Here is a 23,770-nt window from a genome sequence, read left to right as displayed (position 1 = left end):
ATGTGGATGTTTAATAGTGGAAATAATCTGTGGTACTTACACATAGTTTATACTTATAGTTATGTCTCTTGGGTATTAAAAATTCAAAACATCTTTTAAAAATCTAAAGACATAAACTATCCCATTTTCTCTAACTATTACAGACAAACAAATATGACAAATTTAAAGTAACCACTAGAGTAAAATATTGTAAATGTATTTTTCTAACCTCATTTACATGATCACATGATCTGTTCTAGTTATCATTACCATATTGCTATTTTAGAGTAAAAGAAACATTGGATTTTTATTGGAATTTTAATCAGCATTTAGAACTCCAGGTTATTTTCTTTCTAGTTTGTAGTGATTGATAATTTTGAATATACTATATCCATGAGAACAGTATTACATTTTGGCATAATATACTAATTAGCTTTTAATGATAGGAAACTGAAGCTGCAGAAAAATTACGGATAGCTAAGAATAATTTGGAGATATTAAATGAGAAGATGACAGTTCAACTAGAAGAGACTGGTAAGAGATTACAGTTGGCAGAAAGTAGAGGTCCACAGCTTGAAGGTGCTGACAGCAAGAGATGGAAATCAATTGTTGTTACAAGGTAGGAACAAACAGTTTAAAATTTGCACAGTTTAATGAGCTCTAATTCTGCCATTATTGTTTTTAAAGAATATGACAGTATCCTGATTCACTTAGTTCTTTCGTGGAGAACTGTTTGGTTGTTTGTTTTAACATGATCCTCACTTTTTCTTCCTTAAAATATTTAACTAATTGGGGTGTCGGCATGGGACAGAGGAGAGCTGGGGCTGGGCTAAGGGTGTTGGAGCTGGCTGGGCGTCGCAAAGCTGCTGTCAGCCATGAGCCTGGACTGATGATGCTCAGCTTCTCCTGGGTGCTGCTTTTCTCCAGCTACAACTGCAATTTTGGAGTTATGTTCTGGGCATCTTGCTCTTCAAATAGCCTCAACAGATGAATTCAGCAAATAGTTTTAGTATCTTACTGGCCTCTGCTTTCTGGCACTTGATTTTGTCCCATCCCTTGAGCCTTTTCTGCAAGTATGTGCAATTCCTGCCTGTCACATCAACTTTGTGGCTATGAAAGAGGTGATAGGAATTCGCTAGTAAACATTCATATGTTCATTGTCACCATCACCAGAGGTGGTTCATCATAACTCTGATGAGTCAGTAAAAGGCTTTGGTGTCATTCTCACTTCCAACGTTAAACAGCTGCTTCAAGGAGTATATGTAGAAGCCAGAGACCAGTGAGATCCTGCGCATGTCCTTTCCCAATAAAGTCATCCCGTACGAAGTGGTGTTCTTGACATCTACTGGCCCCATTTCAGAAGGCAAACCCATCTTTATTTTAGCATATTCCTAGAGTTCCTTCTGTCTGTGCATCTCAGTATGCCCTTGGATATCTGCCTGCTGTTTAGAATGGACTTGATGTGGATTGGCAGTCACCATCACTACAGCTGGGATGGGAATCTTAGCACTGTGAGGCTACAGCAGGTCCCAGAGTGGGCCTATTGCACTCACTTGCCCCTGTCAGACAAGTCTAAGGAGAAAAGAGAAAGGTTTTGCAGGTAGATTAGAAGGCCCAGGTGGCCAGGCAGTCTTGGAGAAGGGTCCTTGGTTCCTGTCCCAACATCATACTGAGAGTACTGAGAATCTACTCTTCCCCCATAACTGTTTCTTAATTCTCTCAGAGGGCTAGTGTGAGGGCTAAATGAAATATGTGTGATAGTATAAAGGGGAGAAGGGGTCTTCTTTTGCCTGCTTGGACTCCAGCAGAGGCTCTCAACCAGCAACCCTATCAGTTGATTTCTTGGTTGGTCCTCTATTTCCTTCTACAATCACACATGGACTCAAAGAATTTTGAGTTGCTTCGAGATGTATTTATCCAGCAGGTATTTCCTCAGTACCTGCTGCATGCCAGCCTCTGCTTTATGTTAGATGTAGTTCTAAAAGGCCTGCTTTGACTAGGTTCCTTCAGAGAGCCAGGTAGCTTCCAGGGCTTAGAAATACCTATTTCTCACTATGCCCTTAAGTAAATTATAGTTCTTCTGTGAGTTTAAGTTTTTTTTAAGCTGTGGAAATGATAATCCCTGTCCTCTTCTTTTCTAAAAAAGGGCTCTTTGAGGCTGCAGAAAAGATTATTAATGTGAAAAGGGTTTATAAAGTTTATAAATATTTGAAGGGGTGATGAGATTTAACCATAACTGAAGATGACTTTGCCCTTTAGATCATTTATGTGTTTTTCATCTGAGAACTGTACAGATAACTGAGCATAGAGTAGGCCTTCAGTAAGCACTTAAAAAAAAACTAAGTCCTAGTAGAATCCACTTGACGGAAGGCTAATTCTGATCTTTGGCCTCAAGCCTCCCTAAGTCCACCAAAAAAACTGCTAAAGTCTGCAGATGGGATTAGACACCCAGTTCGTTAAAGTGGTTTGGAGATAATCTTTTGGTACCCATTAACCATTATGCTCATGCTGACATCTTTATAGTTGCTCTGTTATTTACTCAGCAAACTAATAACATCTATTCCACATCCAGCTTTATAGTACTGACTGCTGAGACAGGCTGGGGTGATGCAGGAGCTGTTTTAGATAGGGTGGTCAGAGAAGGCCTCTCTGACTGGGTGGCATTTAGAGCTGGGAATTGAATGACGGAGTGAGCTTCAGATATTTCACCACTTTGATAGCTTTTGTCAGGTTAAGAACGTTGCCTCTAATCTAGGTTCCTAAGGTTTATCACAATCTCTTTGATAATAATTTTCCTTCCTTATCCTGTCTTTACCTGATTTTGTTGCCAAAGTGTTCCTTCTTTTCTTTTCTCTGGAAAAATTTGAATGTTATAAGCATTTTCTCCTTTAAGGTGGTATGATGGGTTTGTAAAACCATTTTGGCTCAGTGTTTTAGAAGTTTCTTTTGGAGTCTGGATTTTTTTTTTTGAACTATTGATCATTTCTTGAAAATTTACAAATCTATTTAGATTTTTACAAGCTTCATCCCTCCCGCATCTTATGCCATTTTTCTTACCCCTGCTTTTACACATTCTTTTCCCTCTCCCAGCAGTGTTCTTTTGGTTTTGCTCTACCTGGATACCTCCTACGTGTGTGTGTGTGTGTGTGTGTGTGTGTGTGTGTGTGTGTGTGTGTGTGTGTGTGTGTATTAAATGCTTTAGTTTGTTATCTCTAAGTATATTCCTAAGAATATTCAATAATACAGAATTTGATATGAATTTAATTTCTATTTCTTTGTTTTGTGATTGAAAAAGGTATTGATTTTAATCTTTGACAGTGGTAAAATTCAGGCTCCATCCTTGTTATAACTTTGGGAAACATCTAAATCCTCTGTTTAATTGGCCTGTCTGTTAATTAGGGGTACTTATCCCTTGCTGTCACCTAATGCTAAGTAAATATGTAGGAAAAGATTTGACTAGAAGAAACAGTATAATATTATTTTTAGTGCAGTAACTTGAACTAGCTTTTAAATCAATGAGAGAAATTATTTTCCATGTCTACACCATTTTTTTTCCTTTATACTTTTAGAATGTATGAAACCAAGTTGAAAGAATTGGAAACTGATATTGCCAAAAAAACTAAAAGCCTTACTGATCTTAAACAGCTTGTAAGACAAGCAACAGAGAGGGAACAAAAAGTTAAGAAATACACGGAAGACCTTGAGCAACAGGCAAGTAATGTCATTTTTCTTTATGTGATAAAATAATGCATCATATTTCAAACCACCCCTTGGCATTGTCTTATGTAGGTAAAAATGAACTCTGGACTAATTCCTCTCCTACAAGGACCATCTAAGTGAATGGCCCCACCATTCACCTATTTGTTTAAGTCAAAAACCATGGATCATAGACTCCTTTGTTTTCACTCATACCCCGCGTCTTTTTCATTAAATCCTGTCAGCTCTATTTCAGATGTATCCCAAATCTGATGATGTCTCAGCACCTCCAACGCTGCCAGTCTAGTCTAAGCTATTCTCTCACACTTGAATAGCAGTAATTTCCTAACTGGTCTCCCTGCTTCCGCTCTTGCCTTGTTTCACCTTCTCTCTATCCCTGACCTATTTTCCACATAGTTGCCAAGTAATCCTTTTAAAGGTATAAAGCAAATCATAGCAGTCCCATCCTTAGTATATTCCAGTGGTTCCCATTACCCCAGAACAAAATCCTGAAGTTCTTTTCATAGCCTGCAAAGACCTACATGGTATGGCATCTGGTTTCCTCTCTAGCCTCACCTTTACTTTCTCCAGCACTCATACATAGTGCTCTAGCCATGCTGACATTCTTTCAATCCTTGGGACAAACCAAACTCATTCAAGCTTCTGGGCCTTGCTTTTGTTTCCCTTGTTTAGAATACTGTTTACCCAAATATTCTCATAGCTCACTCCTGCACTTCATGTCTCTGCTTAAATGCAAGCTCCTCAGACCCTCCCAAACCTATACTACTTTCCATCACTCTGTCCTCTTACCCTAGGTTATTTTTCTTAATAGCCCTTCCCACCATCTTGAAGTGTTATCCAGTCACATCACATGCTCACTGTTTGTCTTCCCCCACTAAAAATGTAAGGACCACAGGATCATGAAGGAAGGGATTTTGCTTATTTTTTTCACTGCTGTATCCAGTGTGCCTAGGACAATGCCTGGCATGCAGTAGTTCCTCAATAAATAATTGTTGAATGAATAGTGGATAGGTCACCATAGATGTACGATCATATGAACTTTTGAAAACTCAACTTTTAAAATTATGCTTCATTGAGAGTATCTTTATAAAACCTCGTATTTCCATGTCAAACTTTGTCTTCTAACTTTTCATTGTGCCCAAAGATTGAGATTCTCAAACATGTTCCTGAAGGTGATGAAACAGAGCAAGGCCTTCAATGGGAGCTTCAAGTTCTTAGGTATATTATTTGTTCATATGACTACTTTTTAAAAATTATTTTTTAATATAACCACGTTTGCTATATCTAGAGAGTTAAGATTTTTCAACCTTGCTGCCTTATAGGTTTTTCAGCCTTATTTCATCCTTCTAATGCCAATCACTCTTTTATATAATGGATGCTAAAAAATAGGGTAAATCAGATCTTAATATAGGTGTCAAGTTTGTAATTTAAACTTTCTTAATAGCATAGAATATATTAAACCTTAGCTTCCAAAGGCAAATGTTAATTGAAATGAGGAAAAAAAATCTTCCAAGGCTCTGTGTAGCGTACTTTTGTGAGGCTCCTCCCTGCAAGAGAAAAACTACTTTTGAAAATGACATCAGATCAGATTTTAAGAACATGAAGGATTTTGATCTCTGAGAATGGTAGCATTGCAGCAGGGAGAGTAAATGGACAAATGTTTACCTTTATAAATATCAGCAAGTTCTAAGCACTGTACATCACACAATTAAAGAAATGCTCTTGTATTTTGTGGAGCAATGTCTGTCTTTTTGTAACACATTATCATTGTGTTCTAGATTAGCTAATAGTCAGCTGGAAAAAGAAAAAGAAGAATTAATCCATCAGATAGAAGTTAACAAAGACCAGAATGGACCTGAAAGCACCATACCCGGTAGTATATATATATATATATATATACCTCTCACTGTTGTGGCCTCTCCCGTTGTGGAGCACAGGCTCTGGACGCGCAGGCTCAGTGGCCATGGCTCATGGGCCTAACCGCTCCGCGGCATGTAGGATCTTCCCGGACCGGGGCACGAACCTGTGTCCCCTGCATCGGCAGGCGGACTCTCAACCACCACACCGTCAGGGAAGCCCTAACCCAAGTTTTTGGATTAGGGTTTGCCTTTCTTGTTTGTTCACAGATTTCTGATAACTGTCTTCCTTTTATAAAATCAAATCCTTGATTTAAGTTTTTAAAGCTGTCTTCCATGAAACAATATTCTTGGGCTTCCCTGGTGGCGCAGTGGTTGAGAATCTGCCTGCTAATGCAGGGGACACGGTTTCGAGCCCTGGTCTGGGAAGATCCCACGTGCCGCGGAGCAACTGGGCCCGTGAGCCACAACTACTGAGCCTGCGCGTCTGGAGCCTGTGCTCCACAACAAGAGAGGCTGCGATAGTGGGAGGCCCGCGTACCGCGATGAAGAGTGGCCCCCGCTTGCCACAACTAGAGAAAGCCCTCGCACAGAATCAAAGACCCAACACAGCCAAAAATAAATAAATTAATTAATTAAAAATGCAACCTCCCTTTAAAAAAAACAAAAGAAAAAAACCCAATTTTCCCATTGAGCCCTTTGAGTTGTCTGTAATATTGAGTAGCAAGTATTCAAGTCTCTTTCTCCTTGTACTCCATCTGGATGTTACGGATTTAACCATGATACAATGCTAAGTAATAAATATTAGGTCTGTTGCTTCCAGTTTCTCAGTACAGGCCCTTTTAAGCCCTTTGAACATTTTCTTCTAAATGTTACTTTCATCTTGTTATTAATTTAAAAACTACATGTGTATAAGTAAACATTGCCTATATCCTTTCTTCCTTTTACAAAGTAAAAATGTCTATCCTTCTACCCTCTTCCATTTGCATTCAGAAGTGATTACTAATCATTCCCGTTCCTGTGTGCATAGGTATGCACATATACACATATGTATGTAATGTATATCCGTGGACACACAGTGAATAGTTGATCTTCATTATTTGCAGATTCTGTATTTGCATATTCACCTACTCAGTAAATTTACTTGTAACCCCAAATCAGTACTGTGTGGTACTTTTGCAGACATACACACAGAGCAGTGAAAAATTTAAGTTCTATGATCCACACTTTCCCAGATGAGATTCAGCAAGGTGATGCTCTGCATTGTTTCAGCTCTCATACAAGGATGACCAGAGGAGACAACAGCGGGCACTGCTGCACAGGGCAGGAACCTCTGGTTCTGGGACCAGCTGGACTGGGTTTAAATTTCAGCTCTGATGCCTGTTATTAGGGCAGCCTCAGGAGTCACTTGATACTTCTGAACCTTGTTCTCTCCTGTAAAACAAAGAAAATAGAACCTACCAGGATGAGTTGTTTCCAGGATTTAAGATTATGAAATCTATGTGAGATGTATGTGTACGTAGGTTTATTTTCCCTAAGAGCAGTGGTTCAGTATTCACTAATTCATTGTTCATGTTGACTTTATAGAACGTAACTACTGCGAATAAGAATCGATTGTTTGTATGCATATTGTATTTGATAGCTTTTATGAAAATGCCAAATTCTGTTCCAAAGGGTTATACTAATTTATATCTGAACAGTTTTTGACTATTTCACATAGCTTTTCAATATCCTACCAAGTAGTCTTGTTGCTGCTTTGTATTAAGGCTGTAATGTATGAGTTGTTCCAGACACTGTGCTAAATGCTTTACAAGCGTTTTATAATTTAATTCTTATAGCCCTGAATTTTGAGTACCTCTGTCTCCATTCTACCTGTGTTAAACAGATTCAAAGCAGCTAGGAAGTGGTAGAGGCAGGATGAAGCCTAAATCTGTGAAACTCCAAAGCTCCTTGCCATTTCCTGCTATTGACCATTAGACTGCCTCCTCTCTTGGCGACTAGAAGTACATACTTAAACCTCTCTTGATAACATCTCTTCCAGCAGCCAGCTTGGTGTACTAAACCAGACACAGCACCAAAGAGCAGTTAATGCTGTTGATGTTAGGCAAGTTCTCTTTCTAAACCTCAGTTTCCTGAGAGGGAATTTCTGAACCCTCATTTCCTCATCTTCTATTTAAAAATGAGGATATCTACCAAAGATTGTTAAGGCTCAAAATCAAACCAAAACGTTTGGAAATTTTAAAGCACTATTTAAGTATACGTGATCATTAAGCTAACTTTTGGGAAGTGCTATACATAATAATCACTTTTACTGCATAATTTCATTACCAATCTATGTAATATATAGCATCCCACTGATTAAGACAACTCAATATAGCATTCCAGTGATCAAAAATCAACCCTGTAAAAAAATCATTAGTACTTTCTGCAGAGGTGAGGGAAGCTTTGAAAAGTATGAGGAAAATATTTGTCTCCAACTTACCGTAATTGGAGGACCATTCCAAGGTCACCTTAATAGAATATGCTTCCTGTCCCATTCATGAAAATGTATTTGCTGACCATTATTTTCTCAAAATTCAGCATTATTTTAAAAATTTTACCCCTCAATGGATGTAAAATATGACCACGTGACACATTATATGCGGTTTAAAGAAAGTATGTTTCTAGCAAAGATGGCAATTAAAGCAAAAATACTATTGCCCATTGATTCTCATTATAAAATTAAGAGATATGTTAACTCTGGGGGAAATCAATAAATTAAAGCCCTTGTGCTTTTTATGTTTTCCTACCAAAATATCAGGACTTACTCATCTTTGTGTGTTACCCATCCTGCCCAGAACATTTTTCACATAGTATTGGAAAAACCCAAACGAACTTCTTGGCCAACCCAATAATTACAGTAAATACATACTGAAGTACATGGAATAGTCAAAGCTGTTGGGTAACAGGATCATTTGACCACCTTACGGTTGTAGTCCCTTCCCTAACAGTCTACTTATTCTAATGTTGTACTATTAGCACCTAACAAATGTTCTTGGTTCTAGAATTTTTCTCTGAAAATAATGGTTTCTTCCATGTAAAAAATCAACCTGGATCTATACTTCTAACAAACGCCTAACATATGCCTCTTCTCTTTGTCTGCTTATGGAATTATAATACCTGATATAGAGGTAGCATACAGAATTCAACAGCCTGAAAAGTGTTTCAACCATAAAAGACAACATTTTCCAGGCTCTAGTTTCCTAAGTTTCCTCCTTATCCTCTAAAATAAATTCTTTATCTTGAACTTATTCAGAGTGGGAAAAGCTTAGTCTAATTTTCACTTTTTTGGAGGCAGATCCTGATCAACTAAAGGAAAAGGTCAAAGATCTAGAGACACAGCTCAAAACCTCAGATCTAGAAAAGCAGCATTTGAAGGTAACTATTTTAATTATAGTATTATAAATGTTTTGTGAAAACAGCTGTTGAAAACTGTTTTTATGATCACCATCTCTGAGTTTTAAGTATGTATCCTAAATATTCCTGGGATCACATTTTATACTTACATTTAACCTTGATATCACAAAGTTGATTATATTCATCTGACTGTATTAAAAAATATTAAAACAGAACCATCAAAAAATTGAGACAAATAGGATTAAAGAGTAAATTATTTTTAATTGTCACAAATATAGCTCATTATTTTAATATTTTCCTAAGTTTTGGGCCACACTGGGAACAGTGTCTTTTATTTCCTTTTGAAATTCTTTTCAGGAATAGTTCCCTTAAAGAAAGATATTTGATATGCTTTATCTCTTTAAGAATCTGTATACAGAACAAAAGAGCATATATACGAAAATTAACTAGTGATCATTGGCTATTCTACACTGTCATTAAAGCTTAAATTGTTTCTTTACCAGATGCCTAACTTTTAGCCAGGCAGAAGCCCAACAGTTTACCTGATCATAAATATATTTATAATAAGTGACCATTATTCATTGAAAATTAGATATTTGTAAAGAAAATACAAGTAAAGCCTAACCAAAGAATCTTAACCAAAATAACTTCAATGTTGTGAATAGCCAAGTTTTTTGACTGCCTCACTGAGAGTATCTTAATATTCTTTTGGAGAAAGATTAAATCTCCTCTGATTTAAGAGCTGAAAAATTTTAGTCCAAGACCAGGACATAACTTAGAGAACAAATAATTTGACAGTTAACAAGTTAGTTACTTACACTGTACAATGAAACCTTATTAATAAAATGTTAAGAAAATAATTCTGCCATTTATTTGACTATTCAGGTTACTTTGGCTTTCATGTTTGTAATTAATCTCTTTAGTTCACACCTAAAGAATGTATTTTTTCCTATATATACCTTTTAAAGATAATATGTTCTTATTAGGAGGAAATTAAAAAGCTGAAAAAAGAACTGGAAAATTTTGATCCTTCATTTTTTGAAGAAATCGAAGATCTGAAGTATAATTACAAAGAAGAAGTGAAAAAAAATATTCTCTTAGAAGAGAAGTTAAAAAAACTTTCTGAACAATTTGGAGTTGAATTAACTAGTCCTGTTGCTGCGTCTGAACAGTTTGAAGATGAAGAGGAGGAAAATCATGTTAATTTCCCTATATACTAAGGGCCACCTCTAACTATAGTTTTATTTAACTGTTTATTAACTTTATAAGTTAAAATTCCATCTGGAAGTTCCATCTGGAAATCAGGCAAGTCTCTGACCTACATGATATTTCCTTCCCAATACCTTGTACCTTTACCTAAATTGGAATTTTTAGTGAATAAAATTTACGAAAATTTCAACGTATTAGAAGAGTGTATTTTTGAAGACTTTTAGGATAAGTTATATCTGTCAAATAGGCAATGAGCTATGGTGAATTCCTATACATTCATAATGTTTTAAGTTTCTTAAACATTTAAAACTGGGGTTTTACATATACTTACATATTCTCAAATTATATATGTGTTTGTGTGTATATATATATATATATATATACACACATAGATAAAAATACATTATGAAGTTGAGCCATAAGTTTTCTTAAATGTCTAGCAATATTAAATTCAGCTTAGACTATTTAATTTTTAAAGTAAATGGTCCAGAATTGTTGGTTTGTCTTTTATGCTACTACCCATGTATAATGGACTGAATCCAACCTTTGTACAAGCTGGGCAGCTTATTATTATATTTTAAATTCCAGAGGTTAAAACTCACTTGCTGTTTCTCAAGAAAATTTTGAATAGATATTTGCAGGTGGGAAATTCATTTCTTCAAATGCTAGAAGACATGTTGCTATATTAGACACTGAACAATAAATAGAAACTCCTCAGATATTTTTACCTTCTAAACATGGCAGAGTATTCAATATTGAAATATAATAACAAAGAAGCTGGTTTTTAATTGCATTTCCAGTTTATACATTGAGTATTATATCTTTGAGCCTACCAAATTTCTGATTATCTATTTTTGAAAAGTGATTAAATAAACACTTAGCATCAAAGGCATACACATAATTGTTCAGATTCATGTTGATAATAACTGGTTTTGAATTCATATAAGTATCTGGGATTGGCCAGCATAAACCAAGATGATGGCGATGGACCTGAAAAGAAAAAAAAAAGGGTATTGGCTTTTAGCCTGTATTATCTTCATTCACTTACAAATCTTTTGAGTGTCTACCATCTCCCAGGCACTATTTAAGGCTCCATGTCATCTTACCCTTTTTTTTTTTCATAGCTGTTCTCCTGACATATTACATATTTACTTGCTTATTGTCTATATTCCCCATTAGAATGTAAGCTTCATGAAGGCAGAGACATTGTTTTGTTGACTCTTATTTCCAGCAGCTGGAAACATGCCAGGAACATAATCAGGGGCTCCATAAAAATGTAATGAATAATAAGAGTCTGTTGCTGAGTGCAGAAGTTAGCCAATTGAAAAATGTGGGCAGAAGGCATTCTAACCAAAATAAATATCATGTGATAGAATCGTGGTTTTGCTCTGGTTGCATTTAGTTAAGAACATACACAGCGTGGGTGTGTTTGGGAGATGGGGGTAAAGAGTTCTGGAAATTTTAGCAGGGGTCAGATCGTGAAAAATCTTAATGTCACTGAACACTTTTATGCAGGGAAGTAGTATTCTCATTCATTTGTGAAGCATGCACAGGACAGGGATAAGACTGAAAGATAACGCTGAGGAGGGTGATAAAATAATTCAAGCATGAATCTTGTTTTAAATTAAAATCAACAGCCAATTGGTTGGTAAGAAGTACACAGATGCAATAGATGAGAATCTTTTAGAACTGATAATTGGATGTAGGAAGTGATGGAGAGAGGGGTTAAAAATGATATCTAAGTTTTTGGCTTCAGTGAATTGTTTGGAGTTGGGGTTGGTCCAAACTGGACTAGGGTCCAGTTTTGAACATTACAAACTAGAACCTATGTGAAATCAAACAGACAAGTCCAGGAGACAGAAAGGGCGCAAAGTGTAAAAGAATTCATTCTGTATATATTAACTGTCACCTTGGCACTCTTTTAACTCAACAAATTCTATAATCAGGTACCTTTGAGAAATGCTGCATTAATGTTCTAATGTTGATAAACTAGAATGTAATGAACTAATGTTCAACATGAATTTCCAAGAAGGCAATATATAGTATGCAGGGTTTTCCGGACATTTTCATCACTTTAATTCTGAAGCACATCTAGAAGAACCAACGCCCCACAGAATAAATACATATTGGGAAACACAACTCTATCATATAAAGATGGCGGCATGTGAGATGAAGAAATTAAATTACTACATATCAGAATTACTACAATTTGTAGAGCATTTTAGTGCCACTTCTACTTTAAGAACATAAAATGACATAATCCCACTAATTATTTTCTGCCATTACCTTGATTAAACAGCCATCACTGCAGTGCCACACTATTCCTTCAATTTTACCCTCTCTGCAACCTTCAAACCAGGACAACAGATCATTGTGCTTCAAAGTAGGTAGATTTCTTATTTGAAATGCTCCATGTGGTATAAGAAGATGTAATGGATGTTTCTTGCTTCCTAACCCTAAAATTGTAAAACTTTGCCATTAGCCATACAGAAGTTTCAAAAAGAATGAGGAAATTTCTCCCTCCAAATTAAAAAAAGCCTCTAAAACATTGAGGAATAAATTTACCAAAAAGTTTGATTCCTTGAAGAGAGACAAGTGCCCTCACTCAAAAGTCGGCACCTTATCCCATTAAATCTAAATTCCACCTTCGTGTGCTCTATACCAGGAATTGGCAAACTATGACCTTCGACCAAACCCAGCCAGGTGCCTGTTTTTGTAAATTGTTTCAATGGAACACGGCCAACCCATTCATTTAAGTACTCTCTATGGCCTGTTTCAGAGATATGGCCCAAAAAACCTAAATATTTACTATCTAGCCTTTTATAGAAAAGTCCACCAACTGCTGCTCTACACCATTAGCCACATTCAACTATCATTCAGTATTTACCAAACAGCCATGCTGCATCTGATAACTTGTATAATTACTCTTAGATTCTTTTCACCTGCCAATCGGCTTCTGATCTCTGTATAGGATTTTGCTATTCCAGCTTTAATGACCTTGGGTTTGTCTTCATCCCTGGGTTAACAATACTCCATAGTGCCCTCAGGACTTGTACTCAAATCATCATGGTGTATATTCTAATGCTTGATATGCTATTTATTGCTAATTCTTTTATTTACTTTACTCCTAGCTATTAATTAATGCTAAACTAATTACCTAGCCATGAAAAGCAACCTAAGTGCCCATCAATAGATGAACGGATAAAGATATGGGGTGTGTATACACACATACACACACACACACACACACACACACACAGAAAATGGAATATTACTCAGCCATAAAAAAGAATGAAATTCTGCCAATTGCAACAACATGGATAGACCTAAAAGATATTATGCTAAATGAAAGAAGAAAAAGACAAATACTGTATGATTTCACTTATATATGGAATCTAAAAACCAAAACAAATAACTCAAGTTTATTAGTCATTTCTTTAGTGTGTATTTTTTTTCAGTTGAACCTAGGAAGTTTTCTTTAAAAATGACTACTGTAACTAAACAAGAAAAAGGCTTTACTCACCATATGGGTTTCCATTAATATTGGTTCCTATAAGCTCCAGGGTTTGTTCTAAGAGATCTGAGAGCGGCACTGCACTAATTTCCAAAAGACCAGGATCATCAGAATGATGCCTCAGTACCAGGGCGATTTCAAATTCATAATTTACTACAGAGGAATGCCAGCAATACTGTTTGTTGTTTTTCTCCACTGGTACCCAACCTATCATTTAAAGAAAGAAGTGTTTTTTATTGCACTGTTTTTCTTTGGATTAAGACCTAAGGTAATTTTAATTTTTGTTGCAAATTTTCTGTATTTGCTGGATGTTCTATCACACACAGGTATCACTTTTAACATCAGTGGAAATGTTAGCAGTTTTACTACTTTGTAAATCATAATCTTTTTCTTTAATCGTAAGGTCTCATTCTTGATTCTGCTGAGGAATTAACCTGTTTGATTATTCAATTCAGAGCACTCAGCATTCTTTTAATAGAAAATTCACATTTTCAATAAGAATTGAGCACCATTCTAAGACACAGCACCAAAACCTTTTTTTAAATTAAGTTTTCTCTCCACCTTCTCTCCAGTTTCAGGGACAATAGACAGATGCAAGTGTTCTGCAATTTACTGTATTGTTCCAGTAAATACTGAACAATTTATTGATTCCACATTTATTGAATGTTACTGCTATTCCCTTCCTAACTACTGATGCCAGATTAGGCTTCTTTGTTGTGGAGAATTCCCTACCAAAAAAAAAAAAAAAAAAAAGACAAACTAGGGCATAAACACTATTATGACCATCACATCTTTGGCATTCATTATTCGCCCAGATTACTGTAATAACCTCTTTGCTGATCTACTATCTCCAATTCCCCACCCCTTGTAATTCTATTTCAATAATTTAAATTTAGTTCTGCTGTAGCTCTGCTTAATAATCATCTTCAGGATAAACTTCAAACTTCTTCAGATGGAATATAAACCCCTTTAAGTTCTGAGCCCATTCCACATCTCCAGCCTCTACTTTTATAGCTTCAAGTGTCATACACTCTAAACATTCCAGCCACAATAAGGTGTTATTTAAAATTTCTCAAAGACTCCATGATTTCTCCCATTTGTGGGAGTTTGCCTAAGCTGACCTCCCTTCCCTTGCCAACTAACTTCCTGGTTCTTAAGCTTCAGTTTCAATGTCCACTCTCCTTAGAAGCCTCCTCTAACCACCACAGGTTGAACTAGGAGTTCTTCCTCTTTTCTCCAACTGTACCCTGTGTATTGTTTCCTTTTAGTTCTTAAATCATACTATTATTGGTAGATTTTTCCTACTGTCTAAAAGATCATCAAGGATAAAGGTTCTGATCCTCCTCACGTTTGTATTACTAGAATCAAAGAGCACTTTGGGGCTTCCCTGGTGGCGCAGTGGTTGAGAATACGCCTGCCGATGCAGGGGACGCGGGTTCGTGCCCCGGTCTGGGAGGATCCCACATGCCCTGGAGCGGCTGGGCCCATGAGCCATGGCCGCTGAGCCTGCGCGTCCGGAGCCTGTGCTCCGCAACGGGAGAGGCCACAGCAGTGAGAGGCCCGTGTACCACAAAAAAAAAAAAGAAAAAAAAGAGAGTACTTTGCACATTATAGGTTCTTTTGATCTGGAGTTATCTTTCTACTCAGCACACTTTTGCAAAATTTTCCCATCTCCAGAAAAACTACTGTGAGACACCTATTTTCACTTCCCTTTGAGACAGTCTTCTAGGATCTTTGCAAAAAATATATACATATTGTTATCCCCAGTCTAAAAAGTAAAAGGCTTAATATCCCATTTCAGATTAGAACATACCGTCATCCTGACAACACTTCAAGGCTATTCCCACACTCAATGCTTTATTAATCTTCACAGACTACAGGTAGTAAACTGTCCACCTGAGAAAAGATTCTAAACTTGAGAGGACGTTCTTGATATGAAACACCTTTGGTATCGTTAAACTTAAATTAGACTTAGAAAATCTGTGCTATACAGATAAATACCATGAAGAACCATATTAAAATTAAGTTCTGTAATTTCCAATTGAATGTATAATAATACCAGGAATGTGTCCATTTTCATCAGGCATTGGATTCCCATTTAATTGTTCTATTTCCTTCGCTGGTATCCAGCACTCTGGAACAGGTTTGAAGTCCTCCTCAACATTCCAAAAAAATTCTAAAAGAGTTAAATAATCTTATGTGTGGCGATACTTTAAAAAAATATATATAACACTGAACAAGTTCAAAGTGGGAACAGCTAATGCACCCCATAATGTCAGGTATCATATAATTAGTCTCCATTCATTACCACCACAATGTGACTACTTCTCAGGGTTAAGGTACTAACACTTTAAATTTTCAATTTTGAACCCACCACTATCTGTGACAGTAGTAACAGTCTAACTAAAGCAACCAATGTTCCAGCATGTGTGATTTATGGTAAATTTTTAATGCACTATGAATATAAATATATAAAGGTTATATGTATGAATGAGTGGATATATAACAATAAATGTATATATCTACTTATATAATATTTAGAGGCATCTACTGTAATAATTAAAAATATTAATAATCCTTTGAGATTTGTGCCTGATTTATAAAATTACCCATTTGTCTCTTAGGTACACAAAACCAAAATGTGTCACTCATTATATATATATGTGTATACATATATATATATACACACACAATAATTTGTATGTTTTAATAAAATGGACATGCTACAATGAAGAGTCACAGAAGTGTTAGGAAAATATTTTGAAATATTTTTCAAGAATATGCTTTTACATATAAAGATATTCAATTATAATTTTTTCTTTTCCCTAAGTGCTTAAATTGTAAAGAAGGATATAATATAGAGAACACCATAGCAAGAAATAAGCCAAAAATTTCAACTTAAATCGTGAAAAGCTTTAAAAAAAAAAAAAAAGAAAAAAAAAGGACCCACTAACCTTTCGAGTTTTGTTTTGAATGTAGAAAATTTTTAAACCTTTTCTCAGCTAGTTTGTTAGGTTTTCTGTCTAGCCGAGCCCAAAGGTATGGCTGACCTAAAAAATAATGAAAGGAAAAAAAAAGTTTAAGAGGCAAACAATAAAATTTATCTTGAAAGACATTTCCGTATAAAATTTTTCAATAAACAGTAGGAGTCATCTCCTCTAAGAGAAGCAACCCAGAAGACAAAGGGAAATATGCAGTATAACAGACATCCTACCTAACAGTACCTGATGTATAAGACTTAGGTCTTTGGTTAAAGGGTGATGGGGATGAGATAAAAAGCAAATGTGACTCTTACATAAGGACATTCCACAGCCATATTTTATTAGAAACTAGCAATTGTGAGAAACCGAAGCTACCTCTATACTAAATGGTAACAACCAGAAAACTGTATTCACACTTTCCCTGAAACCGAACTATGTGCTATGAGGGTTAATTCCCAAAAATGTGGAGTGAGGCTAAACTGTTTTGCATGGCTCTGACCCCCGGGGTCAAGGCAAAGAACACTGATTAATAGCAATGCTTTACAGTCAGGGATCTGAGAAGTTTCAGGGCCGGTGCCAACACTCTTTATTGACAACAGTCAGGCTAAGGAGTTGCACCTGGTCTCAGTGAGACTCCTGGAGGGCTGATGTTGAGGCTGGTTACTTAGCAGGAAGATGCCTTCAGGACCAGCAAAATATAAAAATCCCCAGCTGAGACTCCATTTCAGATTCCCGGTTTCTGAGGTGTTCCCTGCCTATATCAGTGCTGGTCCCTGCTTTAAGAGTGTGGCCTGCCTGGATTTGTCAGGAAGATGGGGGAGGAGTCGGGGCGGGGGACCACAGAAGCTTTCACCTGGTCTCACCAGACCCTTTGCTGTGAGAGAGTCTTTGGTTGTGATGCGCATCCTTTTAATGCCTTTGCTGCATTGCCTATCCTTTACCTGTAATAAACTGTGAATTTGCAAGCACTGTCACTCTGGGTTCTGTAAGTTTTCTTTAGCAATCCAGTCTTGTTTAACTGCCACCATTATACATGATTACACATATGATGCACACTGAAGTTTCTTAATATAAGTCTAAAAAAATATTTTAGTTTCTTCAAATATATAAATCAGAGATTTATCTTAAAAATTATTGATTAAAGTTTGGTTTAGGCACTATATTAGCTATACCAATAAATAATATGAAGAACCAGATTAAAACTACATTGTCATTTCTGTTGAATGGACCTTTTGTTCTTTCCACAATAAACATACAAGAATGCATAGCACTCACACCCATTAAGATGGCTATTATCAAAAAAATAGAAAAAAACAAGTGTTGGTGAGGATATGGAGAAGCTGGAACCCTTCTGAAGTCCTGCTAGGAATGTAAATAGTGCAGTTGCTACAGAAAACAGTATGACAGTTCCTCAAAAAATTTTAAAAAGAATTAGTATATGATCCAGCAATTCCATTTTTTGATACATACCCCAAAGAATTGAAAGCAGGGACTCAGATATTTGTACACCATGTTCATAGGACCACTGTTCCCAAGAGCCAATAGATGGAAGCATCCCAAGTACACATCGATGGATGAATGGTATATACACACAATTATGTGGTACATACATACAATGAAATATTATTCATCCTTTTATAAAGGAAGGAAATCCTGACATGTACTACAACATGGATGACTCTTGAGGACAATATGCTAAGTGAAATAAGCTAGCCACAAAAAGACAAATACTGTTAAGACTCCACTTATATGAGTTACCTAGAGTAGTCAAAATCCTAGAGACAAAGTAGAATGGTGTCTGGAAGAAGGTGGGGATGCTGAGTTGTTTAATGGGTAGGAAGTTTCAGTTTTGCAAGATGAAAAGAGTTCTGGTGATGGATGTGTTCATAGCAGCACAACGATGAGAACTGTACACACCACTGAACTGTACACTTAAAAATGGTTAACATGGTAAATTTTATGTCATATGTATTTTATCACAATTAAACATGAAAAAAGATGCACTTCAGAAGAGATTTCCTGATATAAAGAATGTGCCCAGGGCTTCCCTGGTGGCGCAGTGGTTGAGAGTCCGCCTGCCGATGCAGGGGACGCGGGTTCGTGCCCCGGTCCGGGAAGATCCCACATGCCCCGGAGCGGCTGGGCCCGTGAGCCATGGCCGCTGAGCCTGCGCATCCGGAGCCTGTGCTCCGCAACGGGAGAGGCCACAACAATGAGAGGCCCGCGTACCGCAAAAAAAAAAAAAAAAAAAAAAAAATGTGCCCAATATGCATTTGACTGTTCTATTTCTCTTGCTGGAATTGAGAGGTAATTTCAATTTTACTATCCAGAAAAAAATCACAAAGATTATTTCTCTCTTTTCAATGCATTTTTTTCCTTAACATAGTTGACAATTTCTATTTGAGTTTAAAGTACATTAAAATGAAATAAATTAGAGACATTGCCAATAGTAATAAAAACAATGGAATCAGCACTGGGATCAGTGGAATAAGAACAAGCTTTAGGGTCAGATAAACCCTATTACCAGTTGAGCCTTCATTAATTATATGGTCTCGAACAAATTATTTATGTTCTCTGAGCTTCAGTTTCCGTTTCTGTGAAATGGAGAGGCTTATTGTGCAAATTAGAGATAACACATATAAAGCATTTATCATACTGCCTGGCCCTTAATTGGTATTAAGTAAATATTAGTTATCTTTCCTTCTTCCCCCAAGAGAAAGATACAATGATATAATAAATAAGTATAATATACCAATTGTGATTTTATTTTCCTATTATACTTAGGTTTCCAAGGGTTTATGAAGAGCAATGCCCCATTTCAGATATATATAGTTTAAGTGACTAAGAAAAATAAGTAATATTTGTAGTACAGTTTTATATTACCTTTGTAGGTAGTAACATAACAACATGTTCCATCCACTTTTTCTGTTGGAATTGCGCTGTGTATATCTGCATCTAATGCCTTGTGACTTATAGTTTCAGTTGCCAAAACTTTAAATGGCTTAAAAAAGAGAAAGAGAAAACTGGTTTAAGATAAATAGCCTCTATGCCTTTGCACACACTCTTACCTGGAAGTTCTTAATTTCACTAGTTCTAAGGGATGATCACTAGTTTATCCTTCAAAATATTTCTCCTGTGAAGTTATTACAAATCACCCACTCCCCTTCTATGCTATCATAGCAATACATGTTTTTCCACACAGATTTGTAATCAGAGTCGACTTGAACAACACAGGTTTGTACTGCATGAGACCACTTATATGCAGATTTTTTTTTCAATAGTAAATACTGCAGTACTACACATTCAAGGTTGGTTGAATCCTGGATGCAGAACCCCGGTTATGGAGGAAACTCGAATATGAGAGCCAACCACAAGTTATACTCGGATTTTCCACTGCTATAGGATCCAAGCCCCTAACCCTGGCATTGCTCATGGGTCAACTGTATTCACATGTTTCTCTATCCACCATAATAAGCTTGACACCAGGAACCATGTCCTATGCAGAGCTGCATCCCTAGCACAGGTGTTAAGTGTGTTCAGTCATTTACTTGACAATTATTTGCTAAATGCCTCCTATGGGTTAAGCATTGTCCTCAGCACTGGGATAGAGGTGAACAAAAAAGGACCTGCCTTTGGTGGAAGGTTCATTTTAAGGAGGGAGACAATAACAGCAACAAAATGTATAGTACAATGTTAGCTATGATAAGTGCTGAGGAGAAAAACAAATGGGGACCCGTTCAGCTTTATCAGTAGTAAACTGCATATTTAACTTGTGGTTTTTCTGTCAGGAAGACAAGCCAAAAAAAGACTATTAAGAATGGAGGAAAAGTCAGTTTCTAGGATTCCTACCAACTTTTTATCTGTAATTTATTTTCATTTATGAGAAAAGGCTATGCCACTGTTTTACAGTCTGAATTATCTGAAGTAACACTCACCTTACATAATGTGAAAAAACACTGTACAATATAAACATACTGGTGTGATAGGCTTAAGACTAATAAATGAAGTACTGTTTCAGAGTCTGGCAAACTTAGGAAATTAGCCCCATTCTGGTACTGATTCAGTATTTTTAAGATAAAACTGAATGGTTAGGGATTTATCAGTAACTTATAACATTGGTATCAGAAGATATCAATTTAACCTGTGGCAGTAGGACCAAGGTTTGGCCCAATAGCTGTGTGTGTGTGAGTGTGTGTGTGTGTGTGTGTGTGTGTGTGTGTGTGTGTTTAAATTTACCAAAGATTCTAGGGAGGAGATGACTTTATGGAGTTCTTGATGAGTACAAATATCCCTTCCATAAGAATGAATTACCTACCACTCCATGCTACTGACATGTCCAAAGGACAGCATAAGATACCAAGGGGTATGCAAAGTTCTCCTTCTCTGTCACTTAAGTCTTTAAACTCTGAATGGAAACAGAAGGCATGTTTGTATAAAAAGTAACAGCTAGGGCTTCCCTGGTGGTGCAGTGGTTGAGGGTCCGCCTGCCGATGCAGGGGACGCGGGTTCGTGCCCCGGTCCGGGGGGATCCCACGGGATGCGGAGCGGCTGGGCCCGTGAGCCATGGCCGCTGAGCCTGCGCTTCCGGGGCCTTTGTACGCAGCGGGAGAGGCCACGACAGTGAGAGGCCCGCGTACAGCAAAAAAAAAAAAAAAATGAAAGATTTCATAGAGAAGTTCTGATTCCAAATTTTTAAAAAATCCTGGAAGTGATCCAAGCAGAGTGCGTAGCCTGAGCATAAAGGATTGTGCTTGCTATGTTCACAGGATGAAACAGACTTTGCTAGAACAGATATGTCACTTTAAGTAGGCACCTCTGTCACAAACACACATGGCATTTTTCACTACACTGAGTTCAGGCACCTCATTGTGGGCCCAACAGGCACTTTACGACTGGGCCTGATTAATGAGAATGCTTGAATTGCAGTTAAGAATTTGAATGCTATGCTGTAAACAACACTATAAGCTATACTTGACTGCAGAGGGACAAGAGAAGGGGCTTATTTTCCGGGTGGAGAGTGCTTTTACAAACTACTCCCCTCCCACCCGCAACATACAAAGTTGAGAATCACAGCTAGAGCTAACCACTATTCAGGATGACATTGTTTCGTATGAATTAAGTTTGTTAGGGCTTAAAAAATAAAAGCTTGACAACTACTGCTACAGACATTTAGTAGTAACTGCGGGGTTTTAACTAGGAAAGAATAATGATCATTCTCAGAGGCAAGAAAGAACAATTTAGTGCAATAAGGGCATAAAATATTAAGAACTATAATAGCGATGGCAGTGAGATGTTATAAGGTAAAAAGCATCGAGGTAAATGGAAAACTGGCATGAAATGACGCCAGGGTTTATCCAGTGCCTACCATGTGTCAGGTCCTAAAAACTGGGACTAGAAATAACACAGCAGTCTTGGCCTTAAAAGTCTTTTAGCCTGGGAGACAAGAAGGCCAGTGTGAACGATGTTAATGGGAAGTGGAGGTGGAGTCAAATGCACATGCTGATTTTGTATGATGAGTTGAAGCACCCAACCGATAAGTGGTGATCTTGCTATCAAGGACTTTACTATAAATTAAAGAGTTATCCTGATACAGGATCATTCACCAGTATTAAGGGCCCTCTCTATGTGTAAAACACGTTGCTGTGAAAATAGAAAACTTTGAGATGGAAACACCAAAATTAGAATCAAGTAGTTAATTACTGGTAACAATACACGAGGTCTGATCTTTAGTGACCTATTTAGGTTAGTTGTCAACAGTGTCATCGGTTCCCAGGTTTGAACAGGTGAAGGAAGTCTTCTAAAATCTCCACTTTGACACCACACTCGTGAAAAGTAGGAAAGCTTGTTTTGCGGTGACTATACGACTACTTAAGGGATTTTCCTCAAAAGGTGGTAACCTAAGAAGAAAGGAACATTATTTAAGATGCGGGTTTTCAATTTCCATGCGATGGCAAGTTTGAATCGCCGGATCAGAAAAATTCTCCCGCAGATTCCCTCCCTTGCAACTACGAAGGTACAAGAACCTGGAGCTCGGGGTGTAGAAGACCCGTATCCTAGACCGCCCCAGCGAAACCTGCAAACCGCCCCCGCCCCCAGTCTGCAGGGCAGTTCCACCGCGCCTGGGAGCCCTCTCCGGGTTCAAACGCAGCCCGCGCCGCGGGGAGCAGCCACCCGCGGCCGCCCCGCGGGCCCCGCGCTCCGCGGTACCTGATGCTCCCTTTTGGTGGAAGGCTCCTCTTTCACCTCCGTCACAAACACACACGGCATTTTCCGCTGCACCGAGCCCAGGCGCCTCATGGTGGGTCCTCAGACAGTGCGAGTGGAAAGCGCGCTTACGAACAGTGCCAGGTCCGTACCAGGACAACATCCACAGCAGTCGGCCGCGTTGCTCAAGGTACGCACGTTCCGCGCGCTGGCCCCGCGGCCGCGCTCCCGCATCCCCCAGCACCGAGGTGGGCCGGGACTCACGCCCGGAAGCGGCCTTCTGGCCGCGGAGCCTTCTGGGAGCTGTAGTGCGGAAGCCAAGGTACCTCCGTGTGTGCTCTCGCGAGCGTCCCTCAGGGTTGTGATGACCTTAAAAACACAAAGATCCGTTTCTGGTGTGTGTGTATTAGTAGCCGATGATATTTATGAAAATTAAATGCTATCAAGTGATAAGTAATGAGTCATTTTAGGTGGCGATTTAACACCATTTTGATGAAACCAATTTGCCTGTTCTCTTTAATATGTTCCTGGGAGAAGCACTGTAGAAGCTTAGAAATATGCGGAGACATCTCAAGGCGAAATGAAAAGTAATTTCCCTGGAAAAAATATTAGAAAACGCTACAATTAAAACATCTAGGACCCTACCAAAAAAGAAAAATTACCGTTTGTATTACGCCTCATTGTGCGGCATAATATGGTCAAAATTGGTTCTGGTGTCTTTTCCAGAGTGAATGCAAAGTGTAGCCTTAGACCAATCCAAAACCACACGAATACCAACAACCAGCTTTCAATTTCCATTTTTCATAGGAATCTCATTTACCTTAGTTAAGTATGAGCTCCAACAGAGTCCGAATGGCTTGAGTACTTGTCAGTCAACTGCAGAGGTAAAAACAGCTTTGACTTATTGCTCAAAA

General features: G+C 37.7%; 2 protein-coding genes across 4 annotated transcripts in view; one reads left to right on the top strand and one right to left on the bottom strand.

The window, feature by feature from the left end:
* Positions 1–10,500, top strand: part of CEP290 (centrosomal protein 290) — a 114,531-nt gene extending 104,031 nt beyond the window's left edge. Inside the window, exons 48-53 of the mRNA XM_024127396.3 lie at positions 426–598; positions 3,549–3,690; positions 4,841–4,914; positions 5,475–5,569; positions 8,890–8,969; positions 9,935–10,500. Of these exons, the coding sequence (XP_023983164.1) occupies positions 426–598; positions 3,549–3,690; positions 4,841–4,914; positions 5,475–5,569; positions 8,890–8,969; positions 9,935–10,168 (798 nt within the window). The 3' untranslated portion in view covers positions 10,169–10,500. The remainder of the gene's footprint in view (positions 1–425; positions 599–3,548; positions 3,691–4,840; positions 4,915–5,474; positions 5,570–8,889; positions 8,970–9,934) is intronic.
* A 108-nt stretch (positions 10,501–10,608) lies between these two features.
* On the bottom strand, positions 10,609–23,135 carry RLIG1 (RNA 5'-phosphate and 3'-OH ligase 1). Of its 3 annotated transcripts, XM_028490423.2 has the most exons (8): positions 22,860–22,953; positions 22,353–22,549; positions 19,536–19,653; positions 16,626–16,721; positions 15,731–15,847; positions 13,681–13,878; positions 12,444–12,613; positions 10,924–11,147 (listed from the first exon to the last, which is right to left on the bottom strand). In XM_028490423.2, the coding sequence occupies exons 2-8, from the start codon at positions 22,413–22,415 to the stop codon at positions 10,959–10,961; spliced, it is 951 nt and encodes a 316-aa protein (XP_028346224.1). In that variant the 5' UTR covers positions 22,416–22,549; positions 22,860–22,953; the 3' UTR covers positions 10,924–10,958. The 3 variants fall into 3 exon arrangements, with proteins under 3 accessions (XP_007122007.1, XP_028346224.1, XP_007122008.1); XM_007121945.3 differs by lacking the exon at positions 22,353–22,549 and having other exon boundaries at positions 10,609–11,147; positions 22,860–23,135; XM_007121946.4 differs by lacking the exons at positions 15,731–15,847; positions 22,353–22,549 and having other exon boundaries at positions 22,860–23,135.
* Positions 23,136–23,770: the final 635 nt, after the last annotated feature.

Source organism: Physeter macrocephalus, chromosome 6 (assembly GCF_002837175.3).
Source record: "Physeter macrocephalus isolate SW-GA chromosome 6, ASM283717v5, whole genome shotgun sequence".
Lineage (NCBI taxonomy): Eukaryota > Metazoa > Chordata > Mammalia > Artiodactyla > Physeteridae > Physeter > Physeter macrocephalus.
Note: the sequence above shows the minus strand (reverse complement) of the source record. Positions and strands in the feature narration are given on the sequence as shown.